The sequence below is a fragment of the Heloderma suspectum genome, chromosome 13 (assembly GCF_057233095.1).
Source record: "Heloderma suspectum isolate Gila_16-S chromosome 13, 16-S_ref, whole genome shotgun sequence".
NCBI lineage: Eukaryota > Metazoa > Chordata > Lepidosauria > Squamata > Helodermatidae > Heloderma > Heloderma suspectum.
Genome location: NC_139470.1, coordinates 30,707,570 through 30,730,955, shown reverse-complemented (window position 1 = coordinate 30,730,955; position 23,386 = coordinate 30,707,570). Strand labels below are relative to the sequence as shown.

At 50.3% G+C, this 23,386-nt stretch overlaps 1 protein-coding gene across 1 annotated transcript in view; it reads left to right on the top strand.

Moving 5' to 3' along the window:
• Window positions 1-23,386, top strand: part of MSI1 (musashi RNA binding protein 1) — a 54,598-nt gene that overhangs the window by 5,904 nt on the left and 25,308 nt on the right. Inside the window, exons 5-6 of the mRNA XM_084819739.1 lie at window positions 11,787-11,828; window positions 17,104-17,196. Coding sequence (XP_084675865.1) covers window positions 11,787-11,828; window positions 17,104-17,196 — 135 coding nt within the window. The remainder of the gene's footprint in view (window positions 1-11,786; window positions 11,829-17,103; window positions 17,197-23,386) is intronic.

The window sequence follows — 23,386 nt, the reverse complement described above, 5'->3', positions numbered from 1 at the left end:
AAGCTGAGCGGGTGTTCAACATGCACATCACTGGGTTATCCTACAATTGATGCCTGGCAGATGAATCTGTTGGGCTGAATCTATTGACAAGTAGTGCATTTCGCCAAGGAGGCGAAATGGACATTCTGCTGTGAATGCGAGTCATCTGTCGATGTTGCAGTTGTGAGGTGATACACGCGCATGTGTGAACCAGCCCTGATGGTTGTTGGCTGGAGTGTTTGTTTCCCCTCAACCTGGGAGCGTGGATGGAGTTTGGGGTAGCTGTGGTGGGAGAAACCATGTGCTTTTCAAGAATGGTCTTTATTTGTAAGTGAGATAACACACTGGAGTTTGTTTATGGGAATGGAAGCTTAATAGGTACCTTGGCTAGACTAGGAGATGCTTTGGAAACGGCAGTATTCTAAAGGGTTTTGTTCTTCTCCCAAAGGGGTGGGGGTGGAACGTTTTGGATTTGGAACGAAGCAATTTGTCGCTTAGCTGGCACCGGAGATCTGCCGACGTGTCTTCCATGGCTGTCCGGCTGTGACATTGATTTGGCAATAGATACCTCAGATAATGATGGCAGCAAGTTAAATGTGGTTACATGGGCTTTAATGGTAATTACATGGTGTTTGGTGTGGGAGCAGGATTGTGAAGGAACGGATTGTACCCTTGGTTCCACCCATAAGGTCACTAGTCCTCATGGCTGGAAGCAAAGGGTATTTTTAAAAAGGTATCTTCTATTATTTATGTGTTCAAGTGTGTTCAAAGTGCCGATCCTCAGTTATCCTTACAACAACCTAGGTAGGTTCATTTTTTTAGCCCCAACCTCCAGGTGGGTGGTGCACTGAGGCAGAGAGATGGCAGCTTTCCCTGCACTGCTCCATGGTTCTCCACTGGGTCTGTCCTTGTGGCAAAGAGCTTGTGGCATGCAGTGGTTCTGGCCCAGGCAGGAGCTGTGGGCTGCTAGCCCCTGTTTCAACGCCCAGCTAAACTATAAACTGGCTGGCTGGCTTGTAAAATGTGAGGATAATGGGCGCAGGATGGCTGGGAATGATGGGAGTTGTAGTCTAATCACATCTAGAGGCCACCAGCCTCATGTACACGTATCTGTTTGCACAAGGGGACTGTGGAGGCTGGTGGCTCCAGTGTCAGTGGGCAGACACCTTGGAGAGTTCCTTTAGCATTCTGACTGGTTCTGACTGAAACTCAAAGTGGATTTGCTGCCCTACTGACATCAGAGCCACCAGCCTCCACTGAGAGCAAACACGTCTTTGTAGAACGCACAACTATGTTTAACAGTTCTTAGCAACAATGGCTAAATAAACCATTCACATTCCCAGGCAGGATACCTCCGAGCGGCAGGGTGAGGTGTCCCTTCACCCTTTATGGGTGGCCAGTGTTGGAGACTAATGGTAGTATTTGAACAGCCTTCCCCAACCTGCGTCCCTTCAGATATATTGGACTACAATTCCCAGCCAGCACAGCCCATGATCAGGGATGATGGGAGTTGTAGGCCAAAACGTCTGGGGGGACTCAGGTTGGGGGAGGCTGGATTAGACAGACCTTTGATGTGTTCCAGCCAGGCTCTCTGGTACACCAGTTTGGGAGTGACCCATTCAGGTCTGGTCTCCACCATGGTTGGTTCAATTTGGCCAAGCCACCCTCTCACGTTTCATTCCATGGTGTGCTCGTGTGGACGAGGGTTCCATATGGGGTTGGAAAAGCTGCCTTCTCCAACTTGGTGCCTTCCAGATGTGTTGGGCTAAAATTCCCATCATCCCTGGCCAGGCTGAGGGGGGATGGAGGCCCAGCTTCAAAGGCCTGCTGTAGATTCAAGATGAAATGGCAAAGAAAAAGCGGCTGGAGAGGAGAGTTCTTTATTTTGAAAATACTTATTTTCAAAACATTTGTTGTGGTTACCTTTTTATTCCCCCCAGTAGCCAGAGTTGTAGGCAGTGCTCCCTCGGGGTCTGACACCTACCTGCCCCTCCCTAAACTCCACTCCTGTTTGTATTTTATCTATTTCTATCTGCTGTTATCCCACTTTCTCTACAGAAAGTGCACTCACAGTGACGGATGAAATATCAAAATCACTATAGAACTGCAAAACAAAGACACCACTAAACTTTGGTAAAGCAGCAGAGGTGAAAAATCATACATCAAATTGCTGTCTGTATAAAAAGCTGTCATAGAGTGCCTGAAAATGGGGAAGAGAGGGAGTTTGTTGGATCTCCTCAGAGAGGGGATTCCACAACTGTGGTGCCACCACTGAGAAGGCTGTGTCCTTCGTCTTGCTGACCATATATCCAGGACACATTGGACCACGGAGACTCCAAGCCTGACCTTAATGCTCGTCTGGGCGAGGGCAGTTAACTCCATCCCAGGTAGAGGTGGGTGAATCTAGCTGTTTCAGTTTCTCTTAGTTCCTCATTTTTCCAGTCTTAAAGTTGGGTTGTCCCAAACGTTTTGGTTAATTTTTTAAAAAAAGTTTGCATGAAAATTCATAAGCATTTTGATGCACGTTTCTCCGAATACATCCATTTTTGTACAGTTTTGCCTAAAATGCACATTTTCTGCAAGCAATTTTCTTAATATCATGCATCTTTGAATGTTATTTTCACCAGTGCACATGTTTTGTATGCATCTTTTGATTGTACACATGTTTTCCTCTGTTGCAAAAGCTGGGTAAGTGCAAATTTCAAAGGAGAATTGTGTTTTGGTTCACATATTGGTTCGAAAGTGTGAAATCAGGTAAGTTTGCATTGAAATGCGAACAGAAGGGCTCTGATGTGCTTTAAATTGCACTGAGAATTAAATAGGTAACCAGTACAGTTGATATAAGAAGAACATTGTGGGAGACGTGGGTGGGAGGGTGCTGTTGTGCTCGTGCCCTGCTTGTGGGTTCCCGGTCGACAGCAGGTTGGCCCCTGTGTGAACAGAATGCTGGTCGGGATGGACCCTTGGCTTGATCCAGCAGGGTGCTTCTGAGGTTCTTAAGAGCAGTGTAACATAGTACAACAAGTGATAAGTCCCTAAAGCAGAGGTGTTCCCCTTCCCCTGGCCTCACCCCTTCCACCCGACCCCAGATTGTTGGGTGGTTTCCCTATATTTGTGCAACTTGTTCTCCATTCTGAAAGGCTGAAATGCCTCTCATGAGGCTGAATTCCTGGCAATCTAGGGCAGTAAGCTAAAATATGCTGGTGTTTAGGGCATTGTGGCCCCTTTTGCCGTTGGCTTCACCTCCCTTTGGAATGCCCCCCCGCCCGAGTGCTTTTACATCATTGAATTTGGCCCTCATGTTGAAAGGGGTCTGACACCCCTGCCCCAAAGCAACTAACTGCTTGCTGGCTAGGAATGATGGGAGTTGGAGTCCAAACACATCTGGAGGGCTTGGAAAAGGCTACCTAAGTAGAAGTGGTAGAAGCAGGGAGCAACGATGGCTGCTCACGCTTTCGATGCACAACTGCCTGCCGTTTCCTGCCGGGGTTTGCAAAGGGAGGCTGCTTCTCGGGCGCAAACTGCCACCCTTCGAAGGGAAGCAAACAGCTGCCCCTGCTGGATGCCCTGACTCCAGCCCTCCAGAGGCGCCCCTCTTTCTGCCACCTTCTCCTGTGACTTGCTTGCTTTTAGTATCACCACCAGAGGGTCTCTGGAGGCAAGGCGGGATAGAAATGCTTTAAATAAGTAAAATAAAGAACTCCCCTCTCCAGCATTTTTTATTTCCCTTCCAGGCCCAGTTTACTTGTGAGAATTGCTCCCTCTGTGGCAAATGTATTTAAACAGCAGTCGGCCACAGCAGTGCCAGGAGGGGTGCTTTTTGTACCCAGCCAATTGTGCTGGGAAAGGAAGGTCTAGGTTCATTTTTTCTGAAATATGGGTTATCATCTTGGCAGCAGCTGAATGTTGTTGGCAGAGAATGGACAAAGACAGGGGACAATTGTTTGTGCTTACTATCTTCCATCGGCCTCCTGAGCTCCTGCTGTCCCAGGGCCCCAGGACTCGCTGTTGATATCTGCTTTGCTCATATACAAAGGGACTGTGTGTGTGTGTGTGTGCATGTGTGTGAATAAGTGCCAAGCGGTGGGGAGCAGAGGTTGCTCCGATGAAGTACAGGAGGTCACCAGTATGATTCGGGAGTTGGACTATCTGTGAGTTGTAGGTCTGGTTGCTAGCCTGGGTAGTGTTAAAAAGGTTTAGACCAGACTTTCCCAACCTGCTGCCTTCCAGGTGTGTTGGACTACAGCTCCTATCATCCCTGGCCAGCAAGTTGTGGAAGGCTGGTTTAGACACACCCATGAAGGACAGGCACAGTTAACAGCTTTTTGCTAAATGGGACCTCCTTGAACAGGAGGATTGGACCTTTGAATTCCAGGCAAGCAAGCACCTTGCTTGGGAACTTTCAGGGGCATCTGGCTGGCCCCTGTTGGAAACAAGATGCTGGGCCGTGTGCACTTGTGCTTGATCTTGCAAGAGGTGGTTCTGCTGAGAGTCAAGATCTGGAGGCCATCTCTGGCTCAGAGTGAGAGACAAGCAGATCTGACCCCACAGGGCACAATCCACGGGAAGTTGCCCCAGCCCCATTGAATGAATGGGGGGAGGCGCAAGAGAACTCGCTGGTGTATCTGGTGCCCAGTGACCATTGGCAGGAGAGGTGGCGCCCTCACGGATTGTCTGTCTCTGGCACCAAAATAGAACAGCACTGCACACTCTCCTTTCATAACGGAGAGGGAGCTGAGTTTGTTAGACTTCCCTCTCCCCTTCTGATGTCCCTTGCTGAAGGGGGGCATGCGCGGGTCCACCTATTAAAGTGCCCATAGTGCTTCACGCCTGTGCTGTTCTCCCTGCCTCTGAGGAAAGGAACCAGAGGCTGTTCCATGTTCCCTTGGCGTCGAAAGCGGGAGGGCAGGAGGGGGGAGTCTGGGCTCCCAGATCTGTCTGCACAGGACTTTTGTCTTCCACTGAGATGTTGGGCGTGGTGGTAGCTTTCGTGCCAAACTATCCCCTTATAGCGGTCAAAGGCCTTTCCAGTGATAAGCTGGACTGCTTGGTGCCTAAGGCCCAGTTCTCACAAAGCAGGGGTCAGGAGAAGACCTGTGTTGGGGCTGTACGCACTTCTGCCTGCCGGTGGGGACTTGCGTGAGAGAGCGCTCCTACGCAGGCAGCACACACAGTTCCTGCATCTAGAACACTAGCATGTTGGGGAAAAGGCTAAGATAAAACCCTTCACCTGGCATCTACTTTTCTACATCCAGGGATTTTTCTTATGGCTGTATGGAGGAGGATTTGGTCTGAAGGGCCCCGACTGACTTGGGAAAACTAGCCCAAGAGTGCCATGCAGTGGCCCTGCCCCTGGCTGAGCTGGAACGGAGCCTGCGTTCCTGCATGCTGTCTGCCTTTCTTGCCTCCCACATTGTTGGAAGTTAGGTTGTAATGTCATTGGGGCAGGGACCTGTCTCTTGCTTGTGCTTGCTCTATACCTTGGTGATGCTAAGGAGGTAATAATAAAACAGCATGCAGGAGAATTGGGAATTCTGTGCTTCAAATGTTATCTCAGCCACAAACCCACCTGGCGACCCCAGAGCAGCCTTCCCCAACCTGGTGCCCACCAGATCTGTTGGAGTGCAACTCTCATTCCCAGCCAGCATTGTCCATGCTGGATGGGTATGATGGGAGTTGTACCCCAACACACCTGAAGGACGCCAGGTGGGGAAGGCCTCTCTAGGGAATCCCAGGAATGTGGGGCAGAAAATTTCCTACTGTTATATTTTCCCTTGAAAATGTTTCCATTAAAAAAAAAGTTGTTTCATAACATTAATTAGTAACATAATGAATGTCTGCAATTCCAGTCCGATTGGGCAGTTTGAAAGTTGCAATTAACCTTTTTCCTTCTTCAGGTGACTATCCCTAGAAAGCACGCACGCATGCAGAATAAGTATAAACACGCAGCTCGCTGGGCGTGCTGAAATTAGTCTGTTAACGGCAGATGGGAATCGGACCCATCATATGGCATTTGGCTCCTCTCCCCAGCCCCCCAAACCGCTAATAGAAGCCAGGAGCACGGGGGCTGCAGGAGGAACTCTGGCCAGGTGGAACAGCTCCTGTCTTACATGCAGAGGGTCCTGGGATCGAATCTAGCATATGGCCCTACACTAGAAAGGTAGTGCCCCCTCACCCTATTCAGGCACATTTGAGCCAATCAGGAGGCGTGCTGCCCCCATGTGAATAAGCCCCCCCTGATATTTTGTCCAGTAGGCCAGCTGTGCTGAGTAGCACCCCAGCAGGACTCGCTATCCCCCCTCCACCCCCTCACCAGCTGAGTGCCTCTCATACTCCGTGGCAGCAGTGGCGGCAGCAGCACCCACGTGCTCACCCTGGGAGGCCACTTGCCTCACACCCAAGACACCTGAGTGAGCCGAGGGGAGGGGGTCGGCCTCCATCACGCTCCCTGCCCCTCCGTCCCATCCTGAGGCCAGCTGGAGCCAGATCTCACTAGAGTGTGGGAAAGGGCTCCCAACACAGATACGGCCCACACGGCCCATGGGGCAGCATCACCGGGACAGAGCAAATCTGGGGAGGAAAGATACGTGGCGGGGGTTGCCAGCCAGTCCCCCCAGCAGAGCCCTTCCTCCTTGGAGAGGGGCCCAGCAGGCAGCAGTGTTGTGTCCCGGGTGGTCCCAGCCTGTATTAGGCACGTCTTCGCCTGTTGCATAACTGGCTGTCGTGAGGCTTGCCAGGGTGCAGGAGCCTGCCTGGAACAAGGTGGATGGCAACCCCATGGAGGAACAGCCAGGGCGGGAGCACCCTGGTCACTGCTGCTGGTCGTGGGGTGGGCCTGCCTCCTGCTCTGCATGGAATAGGGTGCAGGATGGATGTCGGAGACAGACCTGGAGCAAAAACGAAGCTGGAGCCTGTCATCCTTGGTCCTAACACACAGTGGCTGTTTGTCAGCGGGGGAGAGAGAAGGGAGAGTGGGCCACCCGACAGCTCAGCCCAGGGGTGTTGCTAGGTTCTTAAAAGATCCGGGGCACAGGCCCCTAACACAAATTTGCATATATATATACACACATATACGCACACACACACACACACACACACACGAGTCTAAGCGCATGTCTAATATATATGTATGTGTGTGTGTGGTGTGTGCGTGCGTGTGTCTATAGATTACATACATACATACATACATACATAAGAATGTGCACTGACCCCCACCCCACTTCAACTCAGACCGCAATTCAGCATTTTGGAAAACATCCCACTTCTGCTCTGGGCAATTTGTAGTCGGACTTTGACAGATTTTCTTGGAAAAAGCAAATTTTACCTGTGGCTAGCACAAAAGCCACTAGACATAACTACCTGAAATTTGGCAGGTTCCATCAGCTCCATGGGGGCTACCAAGCCTCCAAATCTCATGTATTTATTTTACAAACTAAAAAAGTTATGGCCATTTTTGTTTTCCAATGCAAGTCAATGGGGAAATGTAAAAAAAAATGGCAGTTAGGACAACTCAAAGGATCCGGGGCACAGCTCAAAAAAGATCCGGGGCCTGTGCCCAGGTGGCCCTTCTCTAACGACACCCCTGGCTCAGCCCAGGGGCTGCCGGGGCTGTTCCTCTCCCCGCTGGAGCCTTGCAGTGGAGCTCTGGGCGTCCAGCAGGGACAGCTTGTTCTGCTCCCGGCATCCAGCATCCATGCTTTGCACCTTGGAGAGCTCCTTTAGAGTGCTGACTGGTTCTGGCTGAAACCCGGAGTGGATTCACTGCCCCGCTGACGTCGGAGCCACCCGCCTCCACTGGTTGGAGTGGAGCGCCCAGCCTTTGCCAACAGGGAATTTGCTGTGTGTGTGTGTGGGGGGGGGTGCGTTGCCTGTGACACTGCTCCCCGATGTTGGGGGAAGACTGGTGGAGACACCAGAACCGCCAAGACCAAGTATTCACAGGTGGTTCCAGTACTTGCAGCAGACTTTCCCAACCTGGCACCCTCGGGATGTGCTGGGCTGCAACTCTCATCATCCTGAGCCAGCATGCCTGTTGGTCATGCTGGCTGGGAATGATGGGAGTTGCAGTCCAGCACATCCCGAGGGTGCCAGGTTGGGAAAGGCTGCTCGTTATTTGGAAAATGTTTTGAGGTATTTATCCAGCGTGTAAGACTCACATGGCGTACTTTTTTAATTCTGACGTTTAAAATGACTAAACAGAAGTCCAGTAAATATGCTACACCTGAAAAGTTTCTGATACTGGACATTTTCCAAATGATTGGAAAAATTTTCCAGAAAAGCCAGATCCCTGGGGAAGGGAGTATTTCACCTCCCTCAACTTGCAAAATGAGGACAATAGCAATGACCTTCCCAAGAGAGGGTGGCTGTAAGGTTGATGAAGCCTTTCCCAAAGTACTGTTCTCTGGGGGCTTTGGACTACACCTCCCATCAGCCCCAGCAAGCACAGCCAGTGGTCAGGGGTGAGGGGCATTGTACTCCAAAACATCAGGGACGGCTGATTACGGCTGCAATCCTTTACATGTCTGCTCAGAAGTAAGCCCCATTGAATTAAATGGGACTTACTCCCAGATATGCGTGCATGGGATTGCAGCATTAATTGATCAAGTTTTACAGTGTGATCCTGTGCATGTCTACCTTGAAGTAAGTCCCCGCCAATGGGACTTGCTTCCAAGTAAGCATTGCAGCCTTTGTCTGCCTTGAGCCTTTATCAGCTGCATTTGTCTTTGCTTTTGTGTTGTATTATATTGGTGTTTATGCTGTGTGCCGTCCTGAAATCTAATATTTATTTATTTATTTATTTATTTATTTACAATATTTATACACCGCTCCACATCAGAAGATTTGGGAGTGGTGAACAACATGGTAAAAGAATAAAACAGCAGGTTAAAAGAGTTAAAACATTTTTTAAAAAGACAAACCCCAGTAAAGTGGAATTTAACAAACCACGGCTGGTCATGCAAGGAAGGCCTTTTGAAATAACTACATCTTCAGGAGGCGCCAGAAGGAACACAATGTTGGTTCCTGCCTGACCTCTAAAAGCAGGGAATTCCACAGGAAGGGGGCCACCACACTGAAGGCTCTTTTCCTGGTGGACTCCAACTGGGCCATGGGTCCATATGGAACCACCAGGAACATGCCCTCTGATGACCTCAGTGACCGGGCAGGTTGGTAAAGGAGGAGCTCTCTCAGGTATCCTGATCCCAAGTTGCTTTGGGCTGTGTACACTAGTACTAATACCTTAAACCTGGCCCGGTAGTGAATAGGCAGCCAGTGCAGTTCCCTCAGCAGAGGAGTTACATGCTGAAAAGGGGCAGCTCCCGACAACAGCCGAGCTGTTGCATTCTGCACTAGCTCCAGCTTCTGGATCAGCCTTAAGGGCAGCCCCACAGAGAGCGCATTGCAGTAATCCAGTCTTGAGGTTACTAGTGCCTGTACCACCGTGGTCAAGCCCTTATAATATAATGGCAGACTATAGATTTAACTGTTATACACAAATAAAATAATGCAATGAAGTGTGCTATATAAACAGGGCTGGCGTCAGGGGTAGGCCTGGTCGGGCACCTGCTGAGGGCCGCCCCCCCCGGCAGAAGCCCACTGACAAGAGCCCCTTGGAGTTGCACCTCCTCTTCCCCTTTGCAGCCTGCTTGCTCACCCGCCTCTCGCTCCAGCCCAGACAACGGTGGGGGGGGGGGAGGAGCGGGAGATGCCGCGGCCCACATGCTCCCTGGCTCTCTGCACGTGGCGGCCATGATGAGGAAGAGGAGGAGGAGCAAGAGCAGCTGGCGACAGTGGGGGTGAGAAGGGGGGCTCACTGAGGGAGGGGGCCCACGGGGGGCGTCTTGCCCAAGGGCCCTCCAGAATCTGGAGCCGGCGCTCCACATAAGCGCTAACTATCTGCATCAACTGTGAGTGAACTTAGAAATTAACTTTTATCTGGGCCTCTGGATGCGAGTCAGAAGAACAATATTTGGGAAGCTTTGCAGCAACTTGGAGCCGTTCCGGCGTTCTGAGTTCTGAACAATAAATGAAAAGGAAGGAGATGAGCCAACAGATGAGAGAAAAGGAGGCGTGGAAAGCAGAACGGCAGCAGCGAGGCAAAGTTGCTTGGGGTCTTAAAGATCCTTTTGAGCTGGCTGAGCTGGTGGCCCAAAGGGAGCGACGGGAGCCAAGAGCGGCTTCCACTCGCAGCCGTGGCGTTGCCGGATCTGAGCTGGATCTGTCGTCCAAAGGGCCGGATTCCTTGTTCGCCCCAGCCCAGGTGGAGAGGGCGTTTCCCAATTTAAATGGATCTGAAGTAGATGGAGAGAGGTTCCGTCCTGCGGATTGACATAAGGAAGAAGGTCTTCCCACGGTGCAGAGTGAATGTGTGGGATTTGTTGCCACAAGAACTGGCCGCTCGCTCAGGTGGCTTTAGGAGGAGATCAGACAAATGCACGCAGGAGGAGGAGGAGAGACCTGTAAACATCTACTAACCATGATATGGAACCTCCATGTGTGGAGGCAGTCTGCTTTTGAGCACTGAAGACAAATAACAGAAGATAGCTATCTACATCATGACCCGGCTGCTGGTGGAGACCAGGCTTTCTCCTAGGAGATTGACTTTGGTCTGATCCAGCAAAGGCCTTTCTTAGTGGTAGTGACTGTGAAGGGAGAGGGTGTGGGGGACAATGTGGAGGCCCAGGAAGAGCAGAGACCGGCTGATCATTTCTGCAGTGGCTAGAGGTTTTCCCTGTGTGTGTCTGTTCCAGCCTTCCCCAATCTGGTGCCCTCCAGATGTGTTGGATTACATCAACAGGCTGGTGTTGATGGGAGTTGCAGTCAAACACAGGCTGGCTTCCTCCGTTCGTGGATTTGTGAAATTGGGGTGGTTGTGCATTCGGTCATTGCTGATCGCCTTGATAGCACTTGGGAGTCCCTGACGGAGCGCTGGAGGAAAGGGTGAGGTGAAGGCAGCCCTTGGGGCTTGTACAGAAGGCTCCACTGAGCAGAGGGAGTTGTCGCAGGTGGCAGAGTTTTGATTCCCCTGAGGGTGGGGCAGACAGAGGTCTAGCCCCTGGGGCCCAATTGACAGGGCTGTTCTCCTGCACAAGCCCCCTTGAAATGAACAGCAGATGTGCAAACGCATAGTAGAGTGACTGCAGTTCACACTGCTCTGGAGTGCGTGCCCTACAAACTTTAAACCAGTTTCAAACTGACTCCCATCCAAGGAACCTTGAGCACGTTAGTTCTGTGTCAAAGGCTTAAGGTACTCCAACCAAGAATGCTATGAAGCCTTTCAAAAACTGCAATTCCCGACAGCTCAGGGTGGGTGGAGGAGTCACAGCGGTTAAACCAATTTGGATTTGCAGTGTGGATGTGCCTTAATTTAGTAGTTAACGGAGCCTTGCTCTTGTAGCACATCGACTGGACGACTGCACAAAAAGTGTTTCTTTTATTCTCTTCCCCTTATTCTGGCTAAAACTTCTGTTGATCATCAATCAAACAAGAATGAAATTAATGACATTTTTCTCCACTTCCCCCCCCTGCCCCCCAGTGGGACAATTTAAAACGGAACAGCGCAGTCTGCCAGGGCGTTCTTATGCGCAAGCCCCAGTTACATGAATGGGAGCTGCAGAAGAGTCTTGCATCCAGGAAGACGCCCTCCCCATGGATAGTCTTCACACTGCTGCACTGTACCCCAGGAATGGGCTTCCGGCGTGCTGGAAATATTTGCCCCACTGATAGGCGGCAGCTGCGCGCAGGCCCTGCGGCTGGCTGAAGAACTGCTTTTGCCAATAATACATCATCTGTCCCTCTTACTCTTCCAGATTGACCCAAAGGTGGCATTTCCTCGCAGAGCACAGCCCAAGGTAGGTCCTGCTTGCAGCTCTTGAGAGCGGCCTGATCGTACAGGCGACCGGAGTGTCTGCTTTTGGCATCGAGCTCCTGTGCGGTTTCTTCAGCTAGCGTGGATGTGCTGAGTGAAGGAACCATTTCTCCTGTGGCCTTTCCGTGGCCATGCTGGCTGGGAATGATGGGGATTGTAGTCCATCCCATCTGAAGGGCTCCAGGTTGGGGAAGACTGGGCTACACAGTCTTCTCAATACTTGCCAAATTTTTCTGTGGACCCGGCCACCAGATCGGCACTGTGTCGGTCTTCCTAATTTGTGTGCATGGGGGGCGGGTGTTTTATGGGCTCGCTTCTCATATTGTGAAGCCTTAAAGGCCAGCTGTCCTCCCTCTAAGGCAGTTTCCCCCAACCTGGTGTTCTCCAGATAGATTGGACGAAAACTCCCATCATCCTGAACCAGCATGGCCATCCTGGTTACTGAGAGGAATCAGTCCTACCTGTGTGTGGAATCGAAGCATAGAGGCAGCTGCTCGAACTGTGCTCTAGTGCAAGTTTCGGGCGCGTGGGGTCTGCTCTGTTTATTTTTGCCAGAACCCTGAGATCTAGCAGCTGGACGCCAGGTGCGACCTTGTGGCTCAGGAGGCGAAGCCGATCAGATACCCTCTGAGTCGCACACGGGGAGGACAGTTTTAGATCAACAACACTTGAGTTACTACAGAATAGGGATCCTAACGGTCTAATTCAGGGGTGGGGGGAACCTTGTGGTTGCCCTTGTTAAGCAGATGAGAGTCATAAACCCTTGCTAATGAATGCGCATTATGGTCTAGATACTGCTGCAGTTTTCTCAGCATTTCAGATGAAGCAACGTGCAGGCTGATGGTGAAGTGTCGATAGGGGGACCAGTTTGGTCCCAAGGGCCACATGCCATATCACGTGGTGGGTCAGGGCTGCACACATGCATATAAATGCATATACACGCTTGCACGCACACGCACACACGCGCACACGCACATCTTAGTGTGCAGAGATGGGGGGGTTTGAACCTCCCCTCCCTGCCTGCTGAGAGCGGGGGATGGGATCATGGGGAAGGGGACAGTTTAAAGCCTCCTCGCCCCCCCTCCCCGCCCACCATCCCTTCCATGATCCTGATCAAGATCACGAGCAGCAAGAAAACTGTGATCTTTGCTTTGGGATCACTGAAGTTGAAGCTTCCCCACCCCTGCAGCAATCCAGATGGCTATTTGCCCGCTGCAAGAAAACGTTGAGCTCTGCATCAGGATTGCTGGGAGTGGGGTGAGGTTGAAGCTGCTCTTCCTCCCCAGTGATCCTGAGCCAGCTGTGGGGAAACAGCGATTTGTTCCCACCACCCAGCTGAAGGCTGATCAGAGAAGTGGGTAGAGCTCTACCCTTTACTTTGTGGGCCATGCAGAGGGCAGCCAAGGGCGTCATGTCGGCTGCTGTCTGTGGGTTGCCCTGTCTGTGGTGTAGAGAGAAATCAACCAAATTCCATTTGGTAACATGCAAAACAAATGAGTGAGAAAGTGCCCTGCTGTTAGGCTTTAGCTGCATCAGGAATGGGTATTTTGATTGTGGAGATGAGTGCACGTTTAGACCTGGTTCGCACAACCAAAGAACGTATGATTAACAAACCGTGGGTTGTTTGTGAGTGTGCAGAAGCAAGCGAGTGTGATTCCTGCCTGCTCACCTGCTTCTGCTTTTCTCAACAACCTAGGAACACCCAGGAAATAATTTATTATTTGCCAAACAGGTAAATGTAGGCAAATGCATTTATTTACATAATTCAGCTATCTTGGAGGATTTCAAAGAAGTTTCTGCTTTTCTAAACAACCCAGGAACACCTTGTTCCTGGGTGTTATCATTATGTCTGAACCCAGAATTCTGGGTTTTTTAGGGGTTAAACAACCCAGAGTAAACCCAATAATTGCCCATGGTTTGCTCTTGGGTTAACTCTGGGTTGTTTAACCCCTAAATAACCCAGAGTTTCTGGGTGTGAACATAATGATAACCCAGGAATGGGGTGTTCCTGGCTTGTTTAGAAAAGCAGAAACTTATTTTAAATCCTCCCAAGATGGCCAAATTACGTAAATAAATGCCTTTGCCTAAATTTACCTGTTTGGCAAATAACAAATTATTCAAGAAAAGCAAATGTTTGCAGTTTTGCGTAATTAACTATTAATTTGGTGGAGAATGTGGGGCTGGCAGGCCATTTGTGCTTGCCACAGGCTGCAGTGAAGAGTCTATTTTCTGTGAGAAAATTCCCTGTAGAGCATTTGGCTGTCCTTGTGGACTCGATTATTGGTTTCAAGCCTTAGGTGGTCAGGGGAAGGGCCGTAGCACCTGCTTTCCATGAAAAAGGTCCCGGGTTCAATCCTTGGCATCTCCAGGTAGGACTGGATCATATTTTTAAGGAAGGGGAGGGGAGTGAATGTCGAAGATGGCGAAGGGAGAGATATAGGACACACAGGCCTGGTTTGCGTATCATGACTACCCATGGGTTATTTAAACCGTGGGTATTTGTGAATGAAAGGAAGGGAGCCAGTGTGTTGGCGCCCACCCCCGCTGCACTAATTAATTCAGGGACGCTCCATCCTTGGGTTGTTGATTATGACATCTGAACCTGGAATTGTGAGTTGTTGGGGGAGAGTTGTAACCCAAGAACAAACCATGGATCACAACTCTGGGTTGTCTCTCCCCCAACAACCCAGAATATGTCATGATCATCAGCCTAGGAACAGGGCACCCCTGGGTTGTTTAGCTCCACCTGGATACAGCAGGAGTGATCAGGCAGTGAGAAACAGCACTCTCACTTGTTCCCACTCTGCTCACAACAACCCAGGGTTCAAAAGAAACCCTGGTTTGTGACATGTGAACCAGGTCATATAGTTAAAAAAACAAATGTGAGCCACCCATTGCAATTTAAGGCCTAAAGCTGGGTTCCTGTCTGAAGAGCATGAAGATGACCAGGGTGGCCAGAGTCAGAAGGGTCCAGTTCTTTCAACCATTGTGCAGGGGAGTGAATTTAGTATTGATATAGCAATGCATCAAGGTGTCCGCCACTTTGCAAAGCACAAAAGGACAGACCCTCCCCCCAGGGGGCTTACAGTCTCAGGGAAACCACCGAGAAACGGGTGGGATGTGGAGGCAGGCTGGAGTTAAAGGGTGGGGGGAAGAATGTGCCGTTTGGCTGCTGTATTTCTCACCCTTGCTAGACGAGGGGCACCTGCTGGAGTCCCTTCTTCAGGCCACAGGGGCCCTGTGCCCCTTCACCTGAAGGTGACGGGGCTTCTTGTGCCAGTGTGGAAGGGGGCGAGGAGGGGTGTGGCGTGGGCAGCAGGGTGACAAAAGGGCGATCAGGACAGCGAGCGCTCGGGTATCCCGAGTAACCAGCGCCGGGGGCACATGGTTGGATTTGGGCTAATTCCATTAAGCAGTTGGTGACAGAAGGCGCTTTAGTGTTTCCAAGGCTGAGCATTGCTGTGGATTAGCCTGGCGCTCCTGGGGGTAATTAGGAGCATGTGTTCCTTGCAGAGCGGGGCCAGGCCAGGGGGGCAGCTGAGGGAGAGCCGGTCCAAAGAGCACCCTTGGGCCCCTTTTGGCACCAAGGTGTTGGCAAGGATGATGGTGGAGGAAGTGGGGCGGCACGGGGCAGCCCCTTCGTCTCCTCCCAAATGCACTTTTTAACGCTGTGTGTTTTGAAATGAATATTCCACCGACCACTCGGAGCATCTCTTGTGGTGACTGAGAAAACGCTCGCCTCAGAGTAGGCTGTGCTGTGAGATGGGGGCCTTGGGGGCCAGGCAAGCCAACCCCTGGGGCACAGCCCAGCAGCTCTCCTGCCATGCCCCGCTGGCGTGCGTGGGAGCTGGTCTGTGATGTGTGTGTGTGAGCATGAGGCACGCTCCCAGTCCTGTCTCTTTGAGGAAATGAGATCCGAAACGTCCTCCGTGAGAGGGCAGACAGCTTTGCGGTTTGCTGTCTAAGAGGCTGCTCTGCGTGCTGAGGTTTCGTGGCCCTGCTGCTGATTTCCTAGTGGTGAAGGAGATCGGTTTTCTAAGGACTGTGTGTAGGGAATGGCTGTCGCTGAGTGACGCAGCGTGCGGAAGGCCCCCCGGTTCAGTCCCCAGCATTGCTGGGGCCGGCTGGAAGTAGATTCCGGTCCACGTTCACCGTGGAGAACCGCTTCCTTTTCAATACAGACCAGTCTCCCCCAACTTGGCACCCTCCAGGTGTGTTGGACTACAACTCCCATCAGCCCACGGCTGGGAATGCTGGGAGTTTGTAGTCCAGCACATCTGGAGAGCACCAGGTTGGGGGAGGATGGTCCAGGCAATACTGGGCCAGACGGACCAGTGGTCTGACGTGGTATAAAGCAGCTTTCTATGCTACTGGACTCTTCAGGAAACAGAAACATATGGCAATTGTACTTCCCTATGTTTTCATGAGATCCTTTGCTTTCTAAAAGGTGCTGCTATCTGTCTAGCTATTGGAATGCACTTTCAGCTATCTTTGGTGCCAGTTTAGAATTGCTGTCCCAGTCGGCCATTGGCTTCCTGCTGGAGAGAAGATGGTCACGTCCTGCAGCTCATTGCGGCAGGCCGGCCGGCTTGAGAAGCAGAGTCCATCTCCTGCTGCTTATTCTGAGCAGCAGGACTGGGGGAGCTGTGAGGGCTGCCCCCCCCCCCCCGCATTGGTCTGCTGTGCAGGATATTAGCATACTAGGACGATGGTTCAGACGGGCTGGAAGGGGGAGAGGGGCCTGTTCCTAGGTAGGCTTTCTTGAAGCTGGAATGTGCATTTCATGCATGGGGCTGGGCTGTGGGGTGAGAGGCATTCTGTCAGAAGCAAAGCAGAATTCTGCAAACTATACATTTCATGCACATTAAGCATTTTTACATAATTTCTCTTAATGAAAAGTTTTGCGTAATTCATTCATCATTTAATCATTGGGAGGGATGAGGAGCTAAGCAGGATGCTGCAGCCCCAGCTGTCACCTTTTCAGCACCTCCTCTAGCTTATAAGATTGCCCAAGCAAATCTTCACAACCTTGAGGTCTAGAAACTTTATTTTTTAAAAGAGAGAGAGAGAAGAAAAAGAAGGCTGAGATTCTCAGGAAGATGAATTCTGAATATGTGTGGGATCATGGCACATGCATGTGTACACACACACACACACGCACACACACACTGTGGCAGACAGCATATTTTCCAAAGTGAAATTATATTGCGAATGAGTCCTGCATTTCCGTGCTGCCTCCTTGACCTTCTGTCTTCTAGATGGTGACACGGACTAAGAAGATATTTGTGGGAGGCCTCTCTGTGAACACCACTGTGGAGGATGTAAAACAGTATTTCGAGCAATTTGGGAAGGTAAGTACTTTTGGTTGGGTTGAGCCCCAAACTGTGTAATTCCTTCTGTGGGTGTATCTACACTACAGTTGCACACTGGTTTAACAATCGGTCCCTCCCGCAAGGAACTCTGGGAAATGTAGTTCTGTGAGGTTGAAGTAGAGGTGCCTGGCAGAATGTTCAGTACTCACATCAAACTGCAGTTCCCAGGTTTCTTTGGGGGGAAGCCCAAAGAACTGGTATAGAAACAGTATGATATAAAAGAAATGTTCTCCCAGCATAAACTGACATAAATTATTATACTGATACTTTGGGGTTTGCTGGAGAAGGAATGAGGAGGTTAGGCCTGGTGGCTCCCTGCAGCCAGCGTACTGGTTAGCTGTTCTGCCCTTAACAGCAGTTTGACATGCAAAAATTGGCAGATGAAAGCTCTTCACGCACATGGAGATAAGCAGCGGCATCACCTGCTAATTCCATGGGCATCAAACTGCTGTTTAAGGCATAGCTCCAGCTACTGGGTGAAAAGCTGGCGGCTCCAGCCTTTGGGACGCTTTTGTGTCCTGTTTTGTCTTGGAAGTAGGTATCCCTTTGGTTTCTTATAAGCAGGACCTGAAGTAACTGGAGCGCATGTTTTTCATGCTCCCCCCACGTGCCGCCGTCCTCTCCTGAGATGAGCTCGAGGCCTTGTGACATGGCTGATCCATAGTTAAAGGTCAAAAGATGGTTTCTGCATTGAAGCATTCATCAAGGCATTAAGCTTGCCTTCTCCAACTGGGGCCCTCCAGATGCGTTGGACTGCAACTTCTGTCACTGGCCATGTTGGCTGGGAATGATGGGAACTGCAGTTCAGCACATCTGGAGAGCAGCAGGTTGGAGAAGGCTCCCATGTGATCCTCAACTGCGTTTTAAGTTCTGACCCAGGAAGAAACAACTTCTAAGCCTTATTGTTCGTTCAACCCCTTCCCTGCTCTTAAGACTTTCTATTTTGGACCCTTCCTCTACCCACAATTCCCAGGGCCTGCCTAGGGTGTTTTGTTGCCTGAGATGGAACGTCCAAACAGTCACCCTTAACGGTGCCCAGAGTCTGCTGTCTGAGATGGCATCTCCCTTTTCTTCATGGTAGGGCCTCTTTTGCCCCCCTTCCTTTGGGAACCTATGCTGTCTCCTAATCCAGTTTTCTCTGTCATCTGATTGCTCCAGTTCTAAGAGCTCTTGATTTCTTTTTGAGTTCTCATTCTTCAACAAACAAGCTCACCGTTTTGCATGCTGGAAGCTGAATTTGAAGTGGAACATTTGCAGTGTGAACATTTTCAGTCTTAGCGATTTTTATTTTATTTATTTATTTATTTATTTATTTATTCATTCATTCATTCATTCCTTTGCATTATAAACAAATGTGCTACCTTGCAGTATATAAATATTTTCAAGGTGGCTTGCCATATAAAAGAATCAAAAACGATGCCATCATAAAAGAAAAAGAAGTAGTATGCGAGAACAAGACAGCGGATTAAAATCACAGCATTAAAACATCCAAAAAAGACCTGGGAAAATAAAACGGTCTTCGTACTGAGCCTCCCAGTAGGGGTGGGTGGGGATGGGATGGCAACTGAAAGGCCCTTCCCCCAGTCATCACCCACCTCAGCCCAGAGGAGGGCCTCCAAAAATGACCTGTGGGCAGGTACAATTGCGCCCACAGGTACTCAGATCCTGAGTGGTGCAGTGCTTTAAATGGGGTCACCAGTACTTTGAACTGGGCTTGGAACAAAGCCATGAGCTAGCGAAACTCTACAATAAGCACGATCTCTTCCCAGTGACTGCTCTCGGTTAACAGCCTAGCGGCTGTATTCTGAACTAACTGCAGTTTCCAGGCGGTCTTCAAAGGCAGCCCCACATATTTTATGCATCTGCTTGGAGTATCTGTTCATCCATGGTGGTGCCTTAATAACCAGCTTGTTTCAGGGTGAAGGATGGAACAGCACCACACAGGTTTTGCTGGGTTAATTTTGGCAGGCTCCCATGTGTCCATGTGCAGCTGATGCTTTTTGGGTAGAACAACGTTGCTAAGTGCTGGATAGCACTGCATGGTAACTGTTAACCGAATGTGTGAGAGAAGAGCACTCAGCGGAAACCTTCTAGGGATTTTAGGGAGGGAAATGAGAATCATTTGTAAGAGTGGCAAAGGTGGGTGAATGCTCCCCACCCCAATTTACCTCCCCACCCCAGCTTTGGAAGAGCCAGTAATCCTCAGCGTGCTTGCATGATGAAAAATCCCTTTCAAATCAGTGGGACTTACTTCTAAGCAAGTATTTTAAAGATCTTCTGGCCTTAATGTGAAACACAGCAATGTTTTTGCTTGCTGAGGAAGGTTCTGCCAGAGATTAGAAAAAGTTAGCTGTTGGGGTATATTTGGCCCTTTCTCTCCCTTGCCTGTAGTCTGTTTTTCAGTCACTGGTATATGTGTGTGCTCGTGTGTGTGTATTATGATATAACTTAGAACTGTTCAAACTCATTTACCCAACTGGCATGGGGGAGCATTAAAACTAGTCAGAATACTAGAGCTCAACTTAAATTTTGAGTGCTCTTTGTACTGAAGCTCCAGATGAAGGGACGCAGGTTGGGTTAACAGAGTTTCTACCTGCATTTGATGAGCAGAGAATTGGTAGCTAGTGCCCAGAGAGGAAGCCTGAACTTTTAGAGATTGAGAACCATTTTCTCGGCATGGAGTCCTGCTCTGTGGGCACAATCCATTGGGAACACCTCATGGCCAAGGGCCCTTGATTGGAAACACACATTTGCCCGAGAGCCATGGCTGTTTGTTCCAGCAGTTGTCCATGCAGGAGATGATCTTCCCACTGGGTTGTGCCCAACGCCTTTTAGTTTCCTTCCGTCATGTTGAATTATTTGTAAATGCTTCCTGAGATGATGACTCCAACGTTGAATGCCATTCGAAACCTGCAGCTGCTCTAGGCCTTCCGCTCTGCCAGAACGGTTGCTCACTCTGCGCATGACTTGGCGTGGTGTGTTCCTAAGTTCTCTTCTATGACGTTGCTTCCACAGAGCCCCTCGCTATGTGGCCCTGGATGTCCTTTGATCAGTAGTGGCAGTGAAGGGGGCACCTTCGTGTCCCAGCATTCAATAGATCAAAGGTACAAATATGATGTGTAGTTTCCCCCCCTCCTTCTGTCTTCTGGCTCGAGAATCACAAAACCAGCCTCATCCCTTTCTTTCTTTATTCACGTAGTGTGCCCAAAGACTTTTGTAGATAGATTATCATTATCTGTATAGTTAGACTTAGATTTAGGAAACAAAATACATTTCAGCTGTTTAGTGATTTTTTTCCCCCCTTTTCCCTCCAGTGTTGTGTTAATTTTTCGTTTGTAGTTTGGAAGATCACAGTGTAGAAGATCGCGGTAGCAATCTGTTTAGCAACGGTCCATTTGCATACCCCATATCATAATGCCTAATGAATGAATGTAGATTGTACAAATAGGTTTGGGGGAAAAAGAGGTGTTCAGTCTGTATTTTCCCTCCGTGATCAGATTTCAGAACCTGTCACTCCCAGAACACTTGGCTATGTAAGAATTCGACAAACATTTCTCTGTGGAATTGTTTCTTGGCCTGAATAATGGGTGAATGTGCTGGGGAAGAAACATGCACAGAGCCAGATCAAAAGTTCCTCTTGTCCAGTCCTCTGCCCAAGCCCATTTGGTATCATGATGGACCCTGCGATGTCCACAAACCTACATGGCTGCATCCAGCCTTGGAGACTCAGCAGCCTAAAGGCTCAACTAGTCCTTGCAGACTGCTACGGGCCAGCTCATCTGCAGTTCCTCTACTTATAATTTCAGGAGCCAATTGGATGACTTGGCACTCGGCCCGATCCACGATTGGGGCTGAGTAACCACGCCCCCATCTCCTGTATAGGAAGTCTCAGTTCCTGACATTTCCTGCAGCAGAGGAATCTGTTGCTTACTGTACACATTGAGCCCCAACCCAGCTTTCTTCTATTGGAAAATGGCCCAAAGGATGGTCTCAAGACCCATGATGCGATCCTGCTGCTGAAGGTGAGCAGCCTAGCCCCATAAGCTGCTGGGATGGGGGACCATCTAGGACCTATAAATCAGCTGCTCTGAGCTCCTTGGCGGGAAAGCAGGATAGCATGAGTAAGCAAATATACACTGAACTTTCCAGAACTCTGGTGAGACCAGTCCAGACTGAATCCTAGGAGCCCATTCCTGACAACCACACCCTCTCTCTCTCTCTCTCTCTCTCTGTCTGTCTGTCTGTCTTCCCCTGCAGCCCTGTGATTGGGATTTTTCTTCCTACAAAATCCCAATCACAGCAGCTAGGAAGCAGGTATATTGCAGAAAGTAGCCAACAGAGTGAATGGCTCTAGATCCTCTGAGTGTGTGAAACGGGTCATAGATGACAAAGGAAATTCGAACATGCAGAGCTGCACAACTTCCCCTGCCCCAGCCACTGAGGTACAACATCTGTCAGCTTTGTTTTCTGAATGAAAATCAGCAAAGCTGCAGAGGGCGACAATTCCATGCCGCTCATCATAAATTGCAACGAAGAGAGAAGCCCCGCCGGCCCATCCCCAGGAAGCAGCAAAGTGCAGGACAAAGCCTGTTGCTCCTTGATACCGTTGCCAGGGTCTTTGGGGCTGGGGCATGACTGTGCGTGTGCGCAGGCCTCAAAGCCATCTTCAGCCACAGAAGGGAGTCGGGGGGTGCTCCAGCCTTCCCCAGCCAGGGAGCATGCTGGGAGTTGCAGTCCAACACATCTATTGGGGAAAGCGCCTGGGACTGACAGGCAGCTTGATGCCTCTGGATTAGCCATTCCTGGCACAAATCCTAGGAGCCTCAGCTTTTCTGTTTTCCATGGTGACAGAGCAGAGCATTTGCACTGCCCTTCAAATGCGGCTGTCAGGAGCTGTACTTGGGTGTGGCCATGGCAATAGCACAATAGATGTGGCAAAGTGGATGACAAGTGACGGACTATCATATCGTCTGGGCCAGCCCTCCTATTAGACAGAGTGGGGCAGCTGATTGAGGCAGCAGATGCTGGGCAGTGCAGAGCAGTGGTGTGGTGATGGAGGGCAGAGCTGGGTGTACCATGCGGCCCATCCTACACCCCTAAACTAGCCCGCTGCCACACCGTCCTGACACCAGGGGTAAAGTAAGATTCAGCGGTGTCCAGTCAGCTTCTGTATGTGGAATGTGGGGGCAACATCTTGTCCCTTGACTCAGGCACCAAAATGTCTCTGGCTGGCCCTGTCCACCTTTTAGCCCCCTGAGCAGATGTTTCTCTTTGGCCTTCCCCCGGCCCGCCTGCCCTGACAACCAGCTCACAAGGGAAGGGTTGCTAGTCTTTGTTTAAGGTCAGATTTATCCATGGTTCTTGAATGCCAGTCTTTTCTTATCCTGAAAGAAAGGCCATTCTGTTCTCTCATGGAAGTTTTGATGGGTTTTGCTAAAACACTGGAAAGGAGAGAGAATTAATGGGGGGGGGGGGTGTCAGGGGATGTTCTGCTCATTTTTTCTGGGTAGCAGACCAATTCCTCCTAACCTTCCATTTTGAGGATTTTCAAGAAATGTATTTCCACTGAAGAAGCAGAACCCTGGTTCTTGGCTGGTAGTGGTTCCTTCCCAGTATAGGAGCTGGCTGCAACGTAGGCCTAGGTCTCCTAAGTGTCTATTTCTGGAGAGCACCACTTCAGACTGCAGCTACAGCAAATGTCAGGGGCAGGAACCCTTTTCCCTTGTTTTCTGTGTGTGAGGCGCGATTCAGTCTGAAATGGCACAGCTGAGTAAGAGGTTGACTTCCTCATCTGTTGTTTGTGAAGTCTGGGCCTTATTCTCAGAGGACTGGAGGTGCAGCTGGTCCCTCTGGATGCCGTTTTGAGCCTGGAGGTACATCTGAGGGGGGTGGCATGATTGCAAGCGCAGCATTGTTCGAGCCGGCTGCTTCTCTCCAGCAAGCCACCTCCTTGCAGCGGAGAAGTGGCAGTGGCCCAGGCCCCCAGAGCCTTTGGGGTCTGCTTTGGGGTCTGTTCAAGCTTAGCCCCCCCCTGCCCCACCCCATAGCCTTGAAAATCTAAACCAGCCTTCCCCAAGCTGTTGCCCTCTAGATGTGCCGGACTGCAACTCCCATCACTCCCAGCCATGCTGGCTGGGAATGATGGGAGTTGCAGTTGGCACATCTGGAG